This window comes from Anomaloglossus baeobatrachus, chromosome 2, assembly GCF_048569485.1.
Source record: "Anomaloglossus baeobatrachus isolate aAnoBae1 chromosome 2, aAnoBae1.hap1, whole genome shotgun sequence".
NCBI lineage: Eukaryota > Metazoa > Chordata > Amphibia > Anura > Aromobatidae > Anomaloglossus > Anomaloglossus baeobatrachus.
The window spans coordinates 309,518,410-309,537,552 of record NC_134354.1 but is presented as its reverse complement, the minus strand read 5'-3'; the positions used below and the strand labels follow the sequence as shown (position 1 = coordinate 309,537,552).

Below are 19,143 nucleotides of genomic sequence, written 5' to 3'. Positions count from 1 at the left end.
TTCTCCATTTTTTAAAGAATGTGTCGGTCAAACTGTCTTTGTTTTTTTCTGCTGTCCTCTGTTCAATTCTAAGTAGCATTTTGACATGTCAGTTTTACCATATAGTGCAAAAATTTTCAACTTATCAAACTATTTTGAGGGTCATCAAATATCAGAAACTCCAAATAATTCAAATGACCCAAATTCTCAAGAAAAATTAAATTCTTTATTATTTTATTAGACAAACACACAAGAAAAATATTAAAAAGATGGATTATGATATAAAAATATCCTGGGTTCAACAAGTGTTAATTTTTTTTTTTTTTTAAATATTGTGTATGATAAATTCATACAGGTTCATCACACACAATTTTTTTGAACAATTTTTGTACATATGTTTTTGGAAGGTTGGTCTCCTGTAAAAGTATTCAATCCCTAATCCGCCCGCATCGAGGTCAATTATAATATATAATTTGTGATCTATAGGAAAGTGGTAGTGCATTAGCGTACAGCTAAAAATAAACAATTTGAGAGACCAAAGATACGTGAGATGAATGAGGGGTTGAATAGTTTTGTTAAGGGGTAGAAATAATCTGCTTATTCCAATGAATCTATGCAGTGTTATTATTTCTAAGGCAAGCCATAAAAAAACTGCATCAGAAAAAATTCTCTATAAGCACTCACGTAGTCACATGAATTGCTGAAAAACGCTTTGAAAACAAATGCCCAATATACCTATGCATCTACTATATATTAAGAGTTAACAAAGCAAAGTTCAATCTGTTATATGATTAACAGGAATAATATCACATCAGCATGTTACTAGGCAGGCCACATAACATAAACACTGATGTGATAAAAGCAATACTTCTCAAGCAGGTATATTAAGGGTTAACAGAGCACGATTCAATCTTGTTGCAGGAGTTAGATTACATCAGCATGTTACTAGACAAGCAATCCATTAAGCCATATACACTGATGTGATCTAAGCAATACTTATCAAGCAGGTACAAGGATTAAATCAACATTTTGTCAAACAGGTCATTCAGAGCGGTGATGAACCAAAGCATAAATATAGATCTTACATGAGAGCCCCAGGATCCCCCTTAACGATCGTTTCGTCTCTTCCTCAGAAGGGGTAAAGTCTGGTAAGGCACACAGTCTATTTAAGTAACAGCTGTCCAATGACACGCTGATTACTGATAGCAGCGGCTGTGCAGCGGTTGTGTAGCGCTTATCATGGAAAGCAGGAGAGTTCAAAGCCCCTGGGTCAGCGTCCTGCAGCCATGGAAACGCCCTCTGGTGAACCAGGGAGCACGTCCATGAACCACATAAGGACGCCTCATCATGGAAACCAGACAACACTGCTGTCCAGGGAAGCACAGGCGTTCTAAGGCTATGTGCGCACGTTGCGTAAATACATGCAGTTACGCTGCGCTTTGTAGCGCAGCGTAACTGCATGCGTCCTGCGTCCCCTGCACAGTCTATGGAGATTGTGCAGGGGCCGTGCGCACGTGGCGTTTTAGAGCGCAGCGCTTCGGCTACTGCCGAAGCGCTGCGTAAAAAGAAGTGACATGTCACTTCTTCTGTGCGCTTTGCCGGCAGCTCCTGCACTGTCTATGGGAGGAGCTTCAGGCAGAGTGCATGGAATCGGCTTCACTACGGACATTTCTGCAGCGATTTAAAGCGCACATGTGCTCTTCAGATCGCTGCAGAAATTTCTGCAGTGAATGTACGCAACGTGCGCACATAGCCTAAGGATTTTTTTATACTTAGAAGTTAACCATAGGAATACCAGTTATATCAGTGAATCTGAATAGATCCATGGTATGAAGTAAATTTATATGGATTAATGCAATGCAGCCCACATAAAACGGACTCTATTCATATAAAGATTTAATAGTGACATGTAATAATGTGATTTATATAAATTAAATACAATAAAGTCTAACTGAAACAGACTCATCCATGGATCTAGACTATATATGTGTATATAAAGAAATGTGACAGTGATAAAGAAAACCATATAGTGCACATGGTGAATGAATAAAAATAAAATATGGAATTTCGCTTTTTTTCTTAATTTCTCCACATATGGATTTTTTTTCATTTTCCAGTACTCTATGTGGTAAAACGAATGATGTAATTCAAAAGTACCATGGGGGAATATTGATGGAAAGATAAAATAAAGTTATGGTTCTCGGAAGAAGGGGAGGAAAAAAACAAAAATGGAAAACAGAAAATCACCCGGTGACCCAATGTTGACCCAGTGTGAAATCTTCGGGCATCTTCTATGCATTCATCTCATTGCAATAGCAGTGAAAGCCAAAAATAGTGTTTCTTTGACAAGTGAGAGAGGGTATTAAGGTCAGGTCTCCTCAGTAAGGATTCCTAATAAACACACAATAGGGCACAGCGGTACAGAGGATTGTACGATCTCGATCAGGAAAGCTATGAATTCTTTCCAAAAGTCTGCAATAGGAGGGCAATTTCATATCCGGTGTATAAAGTCTGCCACATCTTCCACAGGGGTATGGCAATCTACAGTGGTTGATCCACCCATTTTATATAACTTGCTAGGTGTCAGGTAGATGGACTATAGACATTTGGATTAGCTCATTAAATGCTGATGAAACATATTGCGGAGAGGTCAAGACCTTGCTCCAATCCTTCGCTGAAAAGGAGGGTATTACTGTCTTCCATTTGGCCTCGAATAACAATTGCAATTAGGAGCATCTCCTCCTTAGTAACATTGTGTATAAAAAGGACATCAACCCCTTTGGTTCTTGGCCCGATAGAATCCCAATCATGAGGTATGAGGACATGAGAGAATTTCCAATATCTAGGAGCTGGGTATTTAGGACACGCCAAAGTTGCAGATATCTAAAGAAAGTGTGTTTGGAACTTGATAGATATTCATGGTCTTTAAACTTTACTATGTCAGATAACTATTTTCTCAATAATCTAAATAATCTTTTCCTGATTTTATATAATTATTGGCTTTGACGTTACTACCTCTTGAAGTAGTGAATTTCACAACGTAAAGCTATGTACACTGCGTTTTTTTGACGCTGCCTTTGTGTGCGTATTTTAGCGCTAAAAACGCAGAAACGCAGCGTCTTTAAAAACACATGAAAAACGCATGCGTTTTTACCGCGTTTTGATGCGTTTTTGGCTGCGTTTTTCTACGTTGTTTTATCAGTGAACAGTGCCATTAAAGATTGTTGGAAAAGAAAAAAAAAAAAAAAAGGGTCTGATGTCATTTCCTTCTTCCATATGTTCTTCATTCTCCACTAGTGTATGCAGGAGAGCAGACAGCTGCAGAACTACAAGGCTCAGCATACTCCATCCAATAGTGTATGCAGGAGAGCAGACAGCAGCTGGAGAACTACAAGGCTCAGCATGCTCCATCCAGGACTGTATGCTGGAAGGAGAGTCAGGGGAGCAGACCTACAAGGCTCAGCATACTCCATCCACTAGTGGATGCAGGAGAGCAGACAGCAGCTGCAGAACTACAAGGCTCAGCATACTCCATCCAATAGTGTATGCAGGAGAGCAGACAGCAGCTGTCGAACTACAAGGCTCAGCATCCTCCTTCCAGGACTGTATGCAGGATTTCTTTGCCCCCCCAAACAAAAAAAAAAAATGACGTGGGCTTCCCCATATTTTTGTATGCTAGCCAGGTACAGCAGGCAGGTACGGGCTGCCCCCAACCCCCAGCTGCCTATTTGTACCCTATTTGTATGAACCAAAAATATAGGGAAGCCCTTTTTTTTATTTCATGAAATAATTAAAAAAAAATGACGTGGGCTTCGCCCAATTTTTGAGTACAGCCAGGTACAACTAGGCAGCTGGGAATTGGAATCCACAGTGCAGGGTGCCCATGCTTTCTGGGCACCCCCGCTGCGAATTGCAGTCCACAGCCACCCCAGAAAATGGCGCTTTCATAGAAGCGCCATCTTCTGGCGCTGTATCAAACTCTTCCACTTGCCCTGGTGACGGGTGGCTCGCTGGGTAATAATGGGGTTAGGGCTAGCTGTATATTATCAGCTGGCCCTAAGCCCGAAATTCATGGTGTCACGCCAATATTAGACATGGCCACCATGAATTTCTAGTAAAGATAAAAAAACACAACACACAGAAAAATATTTTTATTGGAAATAAAACACAACACAATTAGTGATTCCATTTTTATTGAAATAAAGAACCCCCCTCCGCAGTAATCCTGGGTCAAGGGTCCCGCGCCGTCCAATCCGGATCAAATATCATCTGATCGGTTTGCTGGAAGGCAAAGCGATCAGATGTGTCAGGTTCCAGGACATGAATCACATCACACAACAGCTGATTGTATGAAAGCCGTTTATACAATCAAATGCTGCATCAGTGCAAAAAAAAAAAACAAATAAAAAAAAACTCACTTATGTACTTATGTGCTGATTACCGGCAGCTCCTGGAGCAAAGTCTGATCCCGTCCAATCGCTGCAGGAGCTGCCGGTAATCAGGGATGAAGTCTCCTGACGGCATCCGCTGACAGGTTAAGCCGGCCGGGCGCCGGCGTCACCGCGAGACTTACGATCAGCTGATGCGTCAGGTGACCGCATCAGGTGATCAGCGCCAGGTCCTTCAGCTATCTGAGGTGTCCCGGCCGTCTGCACACAGCCGGAGCGGCTTTACCGGGAGAGGAGCTGGGAGCGGCACCGGGAGTCTGCAGACAGGTGAGTATGACACTTTTTTTTCTACTGTTCACTTTTGTTTTCGCAGCTGCCTCCACCTCCCGCCCAGACATGGCGCCGCACAGCAGCAGACATGCACAGGACTGGAGGTGGACGCAGCGGTGGCGGTACCGGGAGGATTCACGCTTCTGTATTTACAGAAGGAATCCTCTTCCTGTACATCTCACTTTACTACCCACCCCTTGCGTTTATAGCTGCGTTTTTAGTCATAGAAACGCACTAAAACGCAGCTATATTTGCAATTTGCTGTTTTCATTGCGTTTTTGAACATCTCATTGAACTCAATGGGTGGAAAACGCAGTGAAAAACGCAAAAATAATTGACATGCTGCGTTTTTGTGGGCAGCACAAAAATGCAGCTAAAAAAAACGCTGTGTGCAGACAGCAAAAATGAAAACTCAGACTTTGCTGGGGAAGCAAAATCATGCAGTTTTCTGAGGAAAAACCTCACCCGAAAAACGCGCAAAAACGCACTGTGTGAACTTACCCTAACCCAATAATGTTTCTTTGAAGCAAGTAAAGTTTGTCACTGAACACTAAAGCGTCTCAAAAACCTTTGGTGTATAAGTATTGTGATTCACTTTTGTATCATTGCTTACAAAGAAAACCTCAAGGATGTGCAGAATATGAAGACAATGAAGGTAACAAAACTTGCATGTATTTTGTTAAGAAAAGTCCATCCGACTTAAAAGTGAATTAAAGTAAAAAGCTTGTTTGGTTTAACCCCTTCACAACCGGCCAATTTTGCGCATTCCGTTATTTTTTTTCGCCATTCTTCTTCCGAGCGATGTAACTTTTTTATTTTTCAGTCAATATGGTCATGTGAGGGCTCATTTTTTCGTAACGAGCTGTACTTTCAAATGAAACCAAGAGTTTTACCATATAGTGTACAGGAAAACTGCAAAAAAAATCGTTTTTGAGATATTTTATTCAGTGTTCACTAGATGATAAAACTGATGAGTCGCTGTGATGCCTCAGGTTCAGTGCGAGTTCGTAGACACCAAACAAGAATAAGTTTACTTCTATTTAAGGGGTTAAAAAAAAAAATTGTCCAAAAAAAAAAAGTGTACCATTTTTGCGCAGATGCTACGTTTTGATCGCCTGTTATTTCATTTTGCGCAAAATTTGTGGAGACCAAAAACCGTAATTTTGGCATTTGGAATTTTTTTTGCCGCTATGTTGTTTACCAATCAGATTAATTGATTTTATATTTTGATAGATCGGGCATTTATGAACGCCGCGATACCAAATGTGTGTATAATTTTTTAACCCTTTCATTTTTTTATGAGTAAGGATCTTATCTATAGATCCAAAACACGCCAGGTGTTATTCATGAATTATTAACCCCTTCAGCCCCAAGCCTATTTTGACCCTAAAGACCAGGTCATTTTTTGCAATTTTGACTAGTGTCACTTTATGAGGTTATAACTCTGGAACGCTTCAACGGATCCCGGTGATTCTGAGGCTATGTGCGCACGTTGCATACTAGCCCTGCAGAAATTTCTGCAGCGATCTGAAGAGCACATGTGCGCTTTAGATCGCTGCAGAAATGTCCGTAGTGAGCGCCGATTCCATGCGCTCTGCCTGCAGCTCCTGCCATAGAGCAGGAGCTGCCGGCAAAGCGCAGGAAAGAAGTGACATGTCACTTCTTTTTGCGCAGCGCTTCGGCAGTAGCTGCGCTCTGAGACGCCACGTGCGCACGGCCCCTGCACAATCTCCATAGACTGTGCAGGGGACGCAGGACGCATGCAGTTACGCTGCGCTGAAAAGCGCAGCGTAACTGCATGAATTTACGCAACGTGCGCACATAGCCTAAGACTGTTTTTTTGTGACATATTGGGCTTCATGTTAGTGGTAAATTTAGGCCGTTATTTTTTGTGTTTCTTTGTGAAAAAAACGGAAATTTCGCGAAAATTTTGTAATTTTCAAACTTTAAATTTTTATGCTCTAAAACCAACGAGACATATGACACAAAATAATTAATAAATAACATTTCCCACATGTCTACTTTACCTCAGAACAATTTTGGGAAAAAAAAAAAATTAAGGAAGTTATAGGGGGTTCAAAGTTTATGAGCAATTTCTCATTTTTACAACAAAATTTACAAAGCCACTTTTTTTTAGGGACCACATCACATTTGAAGCGATTTTTAAAGGTCTACATGACACAAAACACCCAAAAGTGACACCATTCCACAAACAGCACCCCTCAGGCTACTCAAAACCACATTCAAGATGGTTATTAACCCTTCTGGTGCTTCACAGTAACTAAAGCAATGTGGAAGGAAAAAATGAACATTTTACTTTTTGCAACAAAAATGTTAATTTAGCCTCAAATATTGGATTTCACAAGGGTAGCAGGATTAAATGAACCCCCAAAATTTGTTGGGCAATTTCTTCTGAGCACAAAGATACCTCATATGTGGCGAAAAACCACTGTTTGGGTGCACAGCAGGACTCGGAAGGGAAGGAGCGTCATTTGACTTTTTGAACAGAAAATTAGCTGGAATCGTTAGCCGCACCATGTTGCGTTTGGAGAGCCCCTGAGGTGCCGAAACAGTGGGCCTCCCCCACATGTGACCCCATTTTGGAAACTAGACCCCTCATGGAATTTATCTAGATGTTTATTGAGCACTTTAATCCTCTGGGGGCTTCACAAAAGTTAATAGAGTTGAGCTGTAAAAATAATTTTATTTTTTTTTACCACAAAATTGTTACTTCAACCAGGTAGCTTTTTTTTTCACAAGGGTATCAGGAAAAATTGCACCATAAAATGTATGGTGCAATTTCTCCTGAGTACACAGATACTTCATATGTGGTGGAAATCAATTGTTTGGGCGCACAGCAGGGCTCGGAATGCAAGGAGCGTCATTTGACTTTTCAAACGCAAAATTGTCTGGGATAATTGGCGTATTCCATGTTGTGTTTGGAGACCCCCTGAGGTGCCGAAACAGTGGAGCTCCCCCACATGTGACCCCATTTTGGAAACTAGACCCCCCATGGCATAAAAAAAAAAAAAACAGGGCGCACGCACGAATGTTCTGCAAAAAAGGGGGGGGGACTAGGTGGGATGGAAAAAAAGTCCTGTCCAAAGTCGAGTACGACTGCAGGACGATTGCTGATCAGGTACCTAATTGTTCAAGTTTTTTTTTTTTTATTTGGGGTGCACAAAAAAAAGCAAAAACTAGAGCAACAATTACGTACCTGATCAGCCAATCACGTAGCTGATCAGCACTTGGCGGCAAGCAGGTGGGGGGGGGGGGGGGGAAAGAGAGTGGGAGATGCGATTGGGGATAGTTAGAAAAGAGCCACGAACAATACTTACAGGATGGATCAGAACAGCGGCAGATGGGGGGAGGCAGCAGATCAGATGGGGCGGCATATAAAGGGAGCATCTGTGATTGTGAGACGGAGGCGGCTGGGATAGGGTGGAGGCGGCTGGGATAGGGTGGGGGCGGATGGGAGAGGGCGCAGTGGATGCAGGAGCGGCAGAAAATGTGGTGAAGGGGGGATGGGGAGTGGGAGGTGAAATTGGGGATAGTTACCTTACAGGATGGAGCTAGGCAGCAGGATCACAGGAGATGAAGGAGGCAGCAGATCGGGGAGAGTGAGATGTGGGAGAGGGATCGCAGCGCAGATCACGGGGGAGACAGGTGAGCAGAGGACAGATCACGGTGGTGAGAGGTGAGGGAGCACAGATCACGGGGGTGAGAGGTGAGGGAGCACAGATCACGGGGGTGAGAGGTGAGGGAGCACAGATCACGGGGGTGAGAGGTGAGGGAGCACAGATCACGGGGGTGAGAGGTGAGGGAGCACAGATCACGGGGGTGAGAGGTGAGGGAGCACAGATCACGGGGGTGAGAGGTGAGGGAGCACAGATCACGGGGGTGAGAGGTGAGGGAGCACAGATCACGGGGGTGAGAGGTGAGGGAGCACAGGATCACGGGGGTGAGAGGTGAGGGAGCACAGATCACGGGGGTGAGAGGTGAGGGAGCACAGATCACGGGGGTGAGAGGTGAGGGAGCACAGATCACGGGGGTGAGAGGTGAGGGAGCACAGATCACAGGGGTGAGAGGTGAGGGAGCACAGATCACGGGGGTGAGAGGTGAGGGAGCACAGATCACGGGGGTGAGAGGTGAGGGAGCACAGATCACGGGGGTGAGAGGTGGCGGGAGAGCGGACAGCAGATCATGTGGTGGCAGGTAAGGGAGCACACATCACAGGGGTGACAGGGGATGGAGCACAGATCAGGGGGGTGACAGGGGAGGGAGCACACATAACGGGGGTGACAGGGGAGGGAGCACAGATAACGGGGGTGATGGGAGGGAGCACAGATCACGGGGGTGACAGGGGAGGGAGCACAGATCACGGGGGTGACAGGGGAGGGAGCACAGATCACAAAGGTGACAGGGGAGGGAGCACAGATCACGGGGGTGACAGGGGAGGGAGCACAGATCACAAAGGTGACAGGGGAGGGGGCGGGTAGCCGATCACTGGGGTGAGAGGTGGGGGGGAGTGGGCAGCACATCACAGAGGGGAGGGGGCGCCAGCAGATCACGAGGGGTGGGGGTGCAGGCAGCAGATCGGGAAGACAGGTGGCAGATCGCGGAGGGCAGCGGCGGCGGATTGGGAGGTGTGGGGGTGAGGGTGCGGGCAGCAGATCACGAGGGGTGGGGGTGCGGGCAGTAGATCGGGGAGACAGGTGGCAGATCGCGGAGGGCAGTGGCGGATCGGGAGGCTTTTCGCTGGTTTCATACAGTGCAATGGCGGCGCGGCAACTTCCGGGTCCCATGCTCCGGTCACATAACAGCATGGGACTGCCCGGACCGGAGCTTGTCGCCCTGTCATTGCACTGTATACACTCACTGTGCTGGCGTGCTGCAGGGACGACAAGTGACGGTGACGGGGGCGGTCACCAGCTACAGGTCCATGGTGATTGGAGAGATAGGTCACATGGCCGCTCTCTCCAATCAGAGCTGCTGGAACTGGGGGAGGATGATCCAGTGAGGTCACCCAGCTCCAGCCAATGGCCAGTGCTATAGCTGCACTGGTCAGGGCTGGATTTTAATGTTTCAGTCATTTTAAATGGCTGGAACATTACAGTGGCTGTGATTGGTTGAGCGGCGTTAGTCAGCCAATCACAGCGTCCGGATCCGCTCAGCCCTAGAATCTAGGGCTTAATCTGTTGCCTTTAACACATGAGGACTTAGTTGCAAGGAGTAACCATTTTCAACAACCTTCTATTAACAAAAAAAAAAGTTGATGTACAGGGTGGGCCATTTCTATGGGTACAGCTAAATAAAATGGGAATGGTTGGTGATATCAACTTCCTGTTTGTGGCTCATTAGTATATGGGAAAAGAGAAACATTTCAAGATGGGTGGGTACTATGGTGGCCATTTTGAAGGTGGCCATTTTGGATCCAACTTTAATTTTTCTAATGGGTCATGTAACATATTAAATTTATTGATAATTTCACAAGAAAAACAATGGTGTGCTTGGTTTCAACGTAACTTTATTTGCTCATTAGTTATATACAATTTTATGACCACTTATTAAATGTTTTCAAAGTGCTGCCCATTGTGTTGGATTGTCAATGCAACCCTCTTCTCCCACTCTTGACACACTGATAGCAACACTGCAGAAGGAATGCACAGGCTTGCAGAATGCGTTGTTTCAGATGCTGCACATCTTGGTGCACCATCACATTATGGGTGTCAAGTCTGAGCATACCTACATGAACAGTGTCCTGGAAAGCCACCATGGTCTCCCGATCTGAGCCACTTAGACTTTTATCTTTAGTGTCATCTGATGGCAATTGTCAATGCTGTGAATATACAATATGTGCAGCATCTGAAACAACAGATACTGGAAGCCTGTGCTAGCATTTCTTCTGTGGTGTTGCTATCAGTGTGTCAAGAGTGGGAGAAGAGGGTTGCATTGACAATCCAACACAATGGGCAGCACTTTGAACACATTTTGTAAGTGGTCATAAAATTGTAAATAACTAATGAACGAATAAAGTTACATTGAAACCAAGCACACCATTGTTTTTCTTGTGAAATTCTCAATAAGTTTCATGCATTACATAACCCTCTTCCCATTGGAAAAATTAAAGTTGGATCCAAAATGTCAGACTTCAAAATGTCCACCATGGTCACCACCCATCTTGAAATGTTTCCACCCTCCCATATACTAATGAGCCACAAACAGGAAGTTGATATCACCATTCCCATTTTATTTAGGTATATCCATATAAATGGCCCACCCTGTACATTACTGTGGGCAAAAAGTAGGCATACACTCTGTAGCACTTTCAATCATATATGCTGATTGTAATGTGTTAATATGATGTCAATTGAACTATGCTTGATATTCTCCACCATACTGAAGAGTTATCTCCAGCTGTAACCCTGTGTCTCTTAAACATAAAAGTTACTATACATTACTCACGTGCTGTCGTCTTATACTGCCCCGTGGCTTAGGAATGGGTTTTGAGGGTCGAGAGATGGCATCAGGATGACGTGATTTTTGTGCCTGTATTGCAATTTGATATGCAACCTCGAAAGCCTGACCTAGAGTAAGAATTATTTCATAGGCCTGGTTCTGTAGAAATGGAAAACAAACATACATATTTTAGTGTCACTCACAGACTACAGTTTTAAATATTTGTAATACATATAATAGGTTAATTATTTTATAACCCCCCCCCTAAGGACCACGTGAACCCCTTAAAAACAATTAAATTTTTTCCTATATTTGGTTTTCCCACTGATAAAATGTGTTAATCCCTCCTAGGTCCTGGTAAAGGGAACCTGTCACCAGGTTTTTCTGTTTTGAGCTGCGGCAACCACCAGTAAGCCCCTATATACAGTATTCCAGAATGCTGTATATAAGAGCCCAGGCAGTGATGAATAAGGTAAAAAACCCTTTATAATACTCACCTAGGGGGCGGTACGGTCGGATGGGTGTCATTGTTCTTGGTCCGGCGTCTCCTCCGCCTTGTGGGATCACTGTCTTCCTGTCCAGCCCCATGCGCATGATGTGTCCTGTGCCATGCACAGAGAGGCCTCCATTGTGCTCTTGCGCAGGTGCACTTTCATCTGCCGGCTGAGGGCAAATCAAAATACTGTAGCGTGCATGCGCGGGCGGTGCTTGACCTTGCTCACGACTGCGCATTACAGTACTATACCCTGCCCTCCGCAGGGCAGACCAAACTGTTTCTCTGCAGAAGCACAATGGTCACGTCATGCACATGGGGCTGGGCAGGACGACAACGATCCTACAAGATGAAAAAGGTGCCGGACCGCAGTGACACCCATCGGACCAGATCGCCCCCAAGTTGAGTATTAAGGCCCTGTGCGCACTAGAAAATAGAATTTTCTTAAGAAAATTCCGCACCCTCTGAAAGATTAACGCACCTGCGGTAAAAAAATCGCAGCAAACCGCACCCGGGTCATAAGGAACCTGTGTCCTGGACAAGAGTGCAGCCGCGTGGTGAGGTCAGGTTCCTTATGACCCTTTGAGGGCTGATTTGCCTTTTGGTAACACTGATGATACCAGCCCAGAGCACTAAGGACAACAGCACCTTGCATGTATGAATACAGCCCCTTGAGATGTCTCTTCTCTCTTCCTAAGCAAGGTGGATCTCATGATTTGCATACCCACATAGATATTGGAAGCAAATAGGACATCTGTGCACACAATACCTCAAAAAGGGATTTCCCTATATTTCCCTGAAGTATAAGAAAGAGGTCCAGATATAGGACTGGTGACCAATACATGTCCTTGTATATTACGGTGTTCGCTATAACATAAATGCAGGAAACACTTGTCAGTTCCTGTGAACGCAGGAGACCGTAAATATTACATGTGTCCTGACCATACATTTGCATCATATTCCTCTATTCAGAGCCCTCTACATCTTCCAGAAGCTTCTAACTATGGAATCCACCTGAGTGCCATTTCTCTGATTTTATAAGACACTGTGCACACAGACTCTCCAGGTCTCTGGACATCTGCATTATTCTTTACATTTTTTTCTGCTTGAAAAATAAAAAGTGGACTTATATTGCAATATCATTCTTTAGACTCCTATTATTTCACTCATGGTTGTGGAGACACGGGGCTCAGTGGGTGCTCTCATCCTCTAAAACCCGCCGCCTTTAGAAAGACAGCGTGGCTCAGGGCTCATCCCAACTGAACGCTGGCCTCCTTAACCGTGGGCGTAACACTACTCAGACAACACAGGGTGAGGGAATCACAATAATTAGACTTTATTGGATCCCCAAACAATTAACGGCACATAACCAGCAAAACACAAATATAACAGGCAACAGAGTCTCACCCTTCCGCTGGCTCACCAGGGATTAGAATGTCCTTGCCTCAGAGCTTCCAGGGCCGCTTACTCCAATCTAGCAGCACCCCGCTTTCAACGGGCACCCACCGAGAAAAAAATAGCACCAGATTTAAGAAGCTGTGTGAGGTCTGCAAAGTCTGTAGCAGGTGACTGAACTGTGCCAACCTGAGTGTCCTCCTTAGGTAGTCCTGGTATGATGATACAATCCTGGCAGCCGGAGTCGAAATCCCTAGGCTGTGGATATGGTCTCCAACCGGAACCGGAGTCCCTAGATTGAAGCCATAAGATATCCTGATCCTCTAGTCAGCTCCCAAGAGCTTAGACTGGATCCATCAGCATCCATCAACAACCACCTGGTGGCTTAAAGAAATCCCTTTTATAGCCACAGCCTTCCACTTGGATACACTGCGTCCTCATCAATTGGTTGGACAAGATCGCCTCTCCCATTGGATGAATCTCAAGCTGCATGGACAATGTTCATCCAAATGATGTCTACAGAAAGACTGAGGGTATACATGTAGTCTGGAATGCACAGACTAGATAATGGCTACTAAGGTAATCACATTAGCAATACACAACTACAATACAATGATTACTGGAAGAGTCTGGAGAAACAATAGCTAAGCAAACATGAGATAGCACACAGAAGAACAATGACGTCTGGCTGAATTTTAAGAAACTTTAACCCATGAGAGGCATTGGGTGTCCATGTCGTCACATTCCTCCGCCTTCTTAATATTAGCCAGACATGATAGGCTTCCTATCATCCTTCTCCTCTTGACGGCATTGTCCTTTTTAATGGTGAGGTCAGCAACAGAGGCTCGCATCTATACACCTCCCCCTGATTACCTCCCCCAAGTTCAGCAGCCATATTGCCGGCAAGCACTAAGGTGGGGTCCATGAGATGGGCCTGCATACATTTCTTACTATCAATCTTTCCCCAGTCAATAGCCACAGTGTGGTTAGGCTTACTCACGGTTCTTGGCTCAGAAGTGGGTGCTGGAGACTGGGAATGTGAATTATCCTTGGAAAAGATGTTAGATAAACTAGAAAAGAGAAGCGCTGATAGGGTTTTACCAGATTAAACACACGGTTAGCAAATGGTAAATGCACTCACCGATTGAGGTTGTGAGAGGTCACAACCACCACAGATAGCATGAGATAAGGGCAGCTGCAGCGGCCCCACGTGTTTCAGACTTCAAAGTGGAGAGGGAGAAGGGGTTAAACCCGCGCAATCCGCCAGTAATCCAGAAGGAGATGTTGATAAATTAAACAATCTTTTATTCCATGGGTCTACGCGTTTCAAGGTCTAAGACCTCTTCTTCAGGACCAGTAAATCAACACTGCATGTACAGAGAGATGAACCCTTTTATACATATGGTATCCACAAAGTACCGCCTCCTGGCACTTTGAAAAAAGTCAGGAAAAAAAAAAAAAAAAAAAGACCTCTGCATGCATGATGCAGCACTTTCTGCAGACATAACAATACTCTGTTAAATGTTCATAGACTGGTCATCATAATAGTTTACATGAAAAATAAACAATAATTGGATGAAAAATCAAGAAAAAAGAAATAAGAAATGAGAGGAATAGTATGAAAAAATGTCAATTTTCGGGACAAGAACTCCAAAGTAGCAGTCCCTAATTATAAGGTAAAATTCGACTTTTAGTGGTGAACGCCACCAGTGATTTTTATATCTGTGTACCCATAAATATGTAACACAGGTAAATTATATTGACATCTAGGTGAAAGAAGAAAAAAATATATATATATAAATATATGTATGGCAAAACATATTTTATAGAAAAAACTATAAAAAGTAATAGATAATAAATAATGAAAAAATAAAATGCTGTGATATGTTGAATAAAAATTGTAAGAAGGGAATTTTGTTACTTACCGTAAATTCCTTTTCTTCTAGCTCTTATTGGGAGACCCAGACGATTGGGTGTATAGCTACTGCCTCCGGAGGCCACACAAAGCATTACACTAAAAAGTGTAAGGCCCCTCCCCTTCTGGCTATACACCCCCCGTGGGATCACGGGCTTCAGTTTTAGTGCTAAAGCAAGAAGGAGGAAAGCCAATAACTGGTTTAAACAAATTAACTCCGAGTAACATCGGAGAACTGAAAACCGTTCAACATGAACAACATGTGTACCCGCAAACAAACAAAAAATCCCGAAGGACCACAGGGCGGGTGCTGGGTCTCCCAATAAGAGCTAGAAGAAAAGGAATTTACGGTAACAAAATTCCCTTCTTCTTCGGCGCTCTATTGGGAGACCCAGACGATTGGGACGTCCAAAAGCAGTCCCTGGGTGGGTAAAGAAATATCTCTTGTTAGAGCTGTAAGACAGCCGTCCCCTACGGGGAGGCCACTGCCGTCTGCAGGACTCTTCTACCTAGGCTGGCGTCTGCCGAAGCATAGGTATGCACCTGATAATGTTTGGTGAAAGTGTGCAGACTCGACCAGGTAGCTGCCTGGCACACCTGTTGAGCCGAAGCCTGGTGTCGTAATGCCCAGGACGCACCCACGGCTCTGGTTGAGTGGGCTTCCAGCCCGGAAGGAACCTGAAGCCCCGCAGAACGGTAGGCTTCAAGAATTGGTTCTTTGATCCATCGAGCCAGGGTGGCTTTAGAAGCCTGCAACTCCTTGCGCGGACCAGCGACAAGGACAAAGAGTGCATCGGAACGGCGCATGGGCGCCGTGCGGGAAATGTAGATTCTGAGTGCTCTCACTAGATCTAACAAACGTAAGTCGTTTTCATACCGGTGAACCGGATAAGGACAAAAGGAAGGTAAGGAGATATCCTGATTAAGATAAAACGAGGATACGACCTTAGGGAGAAACTCCGGAATAGGGCGCAGCCCTACCTTGTCCTGGTGGAACACCAGGAAGGGAGCCTTGGATGACAGAGCTGCCAGCTCAGACACTCGCCGAAGCGATGTGATCGCAACAAGAAAAGCCACTTTCTGTGACAGACGAGAAAAGGAAACGTCTTTCAGAGGCTCGAAAGGCGGCTTCTGGAGAGCAACTAGTACCCTGTTCAGATCCCATGGATCTAACGGCCGCTTGTACGGGGGCACGATATGACAGACCCCCTGCAGGAACGTGCGCACCTTAGGAAGACGTGCTAGACGCTTCTGAAAAAACACGGATAGTGCCGAGATTTGCCCTATGAGGGAGCTGAGCGACAAACCCTTTTCTAACCCTGATTGAAGGAACGAAAGAAAAGTAGGCAATGCAAATGGCCAGGGAGACACTCCCTGAGCAGAGCACCAGGATAAGAAAATCTTCCACGTTCTGTGGTAGATCTTAGCAGAAGTGGACTTCCTAGCTTGTCTCATTGTGGCTACGACTCCTTGGGATAATCCTGCAGACGCTAGGATCCAGGACTCAATGGCCACACAGTCAGGGTCAGGGCCGCAGAATTCTGATGGAAAAACGGCTCTTGAGACAGTAAGTCTGGTCGGTCTGGAAGTGACCACGGTCGGCCGACCGTGAGATGCCACAGATCCGGGTACCACGATCTCCTCGGCCAGTCTGGGGCGACGAGTATGACGCGGCTGCAATCGGATCTGATCTTGCGTAACACTCTGGGCAAGAGTACCAGAGGTGGGAATACGTATGGGAGCCGGAACTGCGACCAATCTTGGACTAAGGCGTCTGCCGCCATAGCTCTTTGATCGCGCGACCTCGCCATGAATGCCGGGACCTTGTTGTTGTGCCGAGACGCCATGAGGTCGACTTCCGGCACTCCCCAGCGGCGACAGATTTCTGGAAACACGTCCGGGTGCAGGGACCATTCTCCTGCGTCCATACCCTGGCGACTGAGGAAGTCTGCTTCCCAGTTTTCTACGCTCGGGGTGTGAACTCCTGGAAGGCTTGCCGACTGCGCGTCCCTCCTTGGTGGTTGATGTATGCCACCGCTGTGGAGTTGTCCGACTGGATTCGGATCTGCTTTCCTTCCAGCCACTGCTGGAAAGCTAGTAGGGCAAGATACACTGCCCTGCTTTCAAGAACATTGATCTGAAGGGTGGACTCTTGCTGAGTCCACGTCCCCTGAGCCCTGTGATGGAGAAAAACTGCTCCCCACTCTTACAGACTCGCATCCGTCGTGAGCACTGCTCAGGATGGGGGTAGGAAGGATCTTCCTTGTGACAATGAGGTGGGGAGAAGCCACCATTGCAGAGAGTCGTTGGCCGTCTGGGAAAGGGAGACTTCCCTGTCCAGGGACGTGGACTTCCCGTCCTATTGGAGGAGTACGTCCTATTGAAGTGGGCGCAGATGAAACTGCGCAAAGGGAACTGCTTCCATGGCTGCCACTATCTTCTCAAAGAAGTGCATGAGGCACCTTAAGGAGTGGAACGGACCGTGAAGGAGAGACTTCACCCCTGTCTGTAAAGACCGCTGCTTGTTCAGCGGAAGCTTCACTATCGCTGGGAGAGTATGAAACTCTATGCCAAGATACGTTAGTGATTGAGTCGGTGACAGATTTGACTTTGCAAAGTGGATGATCCCCCGAAAAGTCTGGAGTGTCTCCAGCGTAACATTCAGGCTGAGTTGTCATGCGTCCTGAGAGGGTGCCTTGACAAGTAGATCGTCCAAGTAAGGTATTACCGAATGACTTTGAGAGTGCAAGACTGCTACCACTGCTGCCATGACCTTGGTGAAGACCCGTGGTGCTGTCGCCAGACTAAATGGCAGAGCTACGAACCGAAGGTGGTCGTCTTTTATCACGAAGCGTAGAAAACGCTGGTGCTCTGGAGCAATCGGCACGTGGGGATACGCATCCTGATGTCTATTGATTTTAGGAAATTCCTTTGAGACATTGAGGCAATGACGGAGCGGAGGGTTTCATCCGGAACCGCCTGGCCTCCACCTGCCTGTTGAGCAGTTTTAGGTCCAGAACGGAAAAGAAAGAGCCATCCTTTTTTGGCACCCTAACTCGATTGGAGGAAAACCGTGTCTCGTTCCTGAAGAGGAACAGGGATTACCACTCCTTCTGCCTGCAGAAGAGCATCGGCTCGGTGGGGAGGTGGGGAAGTTCTGAAGAATCGAGTCGGAGGACGAGAACAGAACACTGTCCTGTGCCCGTGAGCACAATGTCCCTCACCCACCGGTCTGTGACCTGTGGCAGCTAAATGTCGCCAAAGGCGGGAGAGTCTGCCATCAACCGCGGATGCGGAGAGAGAGAGCTGAGAGTCATGAGGAGACCGCCTTGGTAGCGGTTCCTCCGGCTGCCTTCCTTGGGCGTGATTGAGCCCGGCCGGAATCTGAGCCCGTCTGAGGTTTTTTAGCCCTTTTGCACGAGGACAATTGGGACCTGCCCGAGCTTGGGAAGGACCGAAACCTCGACTGTCTTTCCAGGACAGCATTAATAAGGTAAGTCGCAATGCAGACATTGCGGGGTTACGGACGCCCCTGCGGTAGAGATGTACATGTGCTCAAGACCAGCTGCGCAAGAACAGCTGAAAAGCTTAGGTTGCCTATACGGCCGTGAATGCCGGAGCAACCGACACGCCGATAGCTTCATAGACAGATTTCAACCAGAGTCCATCTGTCTGTGAATGGCATCTTTAAGTGAAGCCCGATCTCCACTGTAACTATGGCTCTAGCCGCAAGCTTGGAGATTGGAGAATCCACCTTTGGACCCTGGGTCCAGCGCTTGACCACGTCAGGGGGAAAGGGATAACGTGTATCTTAAATACGTTTGGAGAAAACGCTTATCTGGTAAGCGTGGTGTTCCTGGACTGCTTCTCTGAAGTCAGCGTGGCCAGAAAAATACTCAATATCCGTTTGAGATACTGAAATGGGACTTCTCCTGCTGTGAAGCTGACTCCTCCACTGGGGGAGCTGAGGGAGAAAGATCCAACTTTCCATTGATGGACGCTATAGGATCAATCCGTATGGCGTTACCATTCGGTGTATCTGGATTGAGTGATGTCAGGATCAAAGTCCTGGAGAACTACTTCTGCCTCATCATACAGAGAGTCCTCCTGGGACCCCCCCGTTCCAAATGAGGGTGGTCAGGGAGCAATGATCAAGATTGCCAATGGCCTGTCTGGACTGCAAG

General features: G+C 46.1%; 1 protein-coding gene across 7 annotated transcripts in view; it reads right to left on the bottom strand.

The window, feature by feature from the left end:
* ANKS1A (ankyrin repeat and sterile alpha motif domain containing 1A) overlaps window positions 1–19,143 on the bottom strand; it is a 568,529-nt gene that overhangs the window by 31,015 nt on the left and 518,371 nt on the right. For all 7 annotated transcript variants that reach the window (XM_075335878.1, XM_075335880.1, XM_075335884.1 and 4 more), the window contains one exon: window positions 11,163–11,315. In XM_075335878.1, the coding sequence (XP_075191993.1) occupies window positions 11,163–11,315 (153 nt within the window). The remainder of the gene's footprint in view (window positions 1–11,162; window positions 11,316–19,143) is intronic.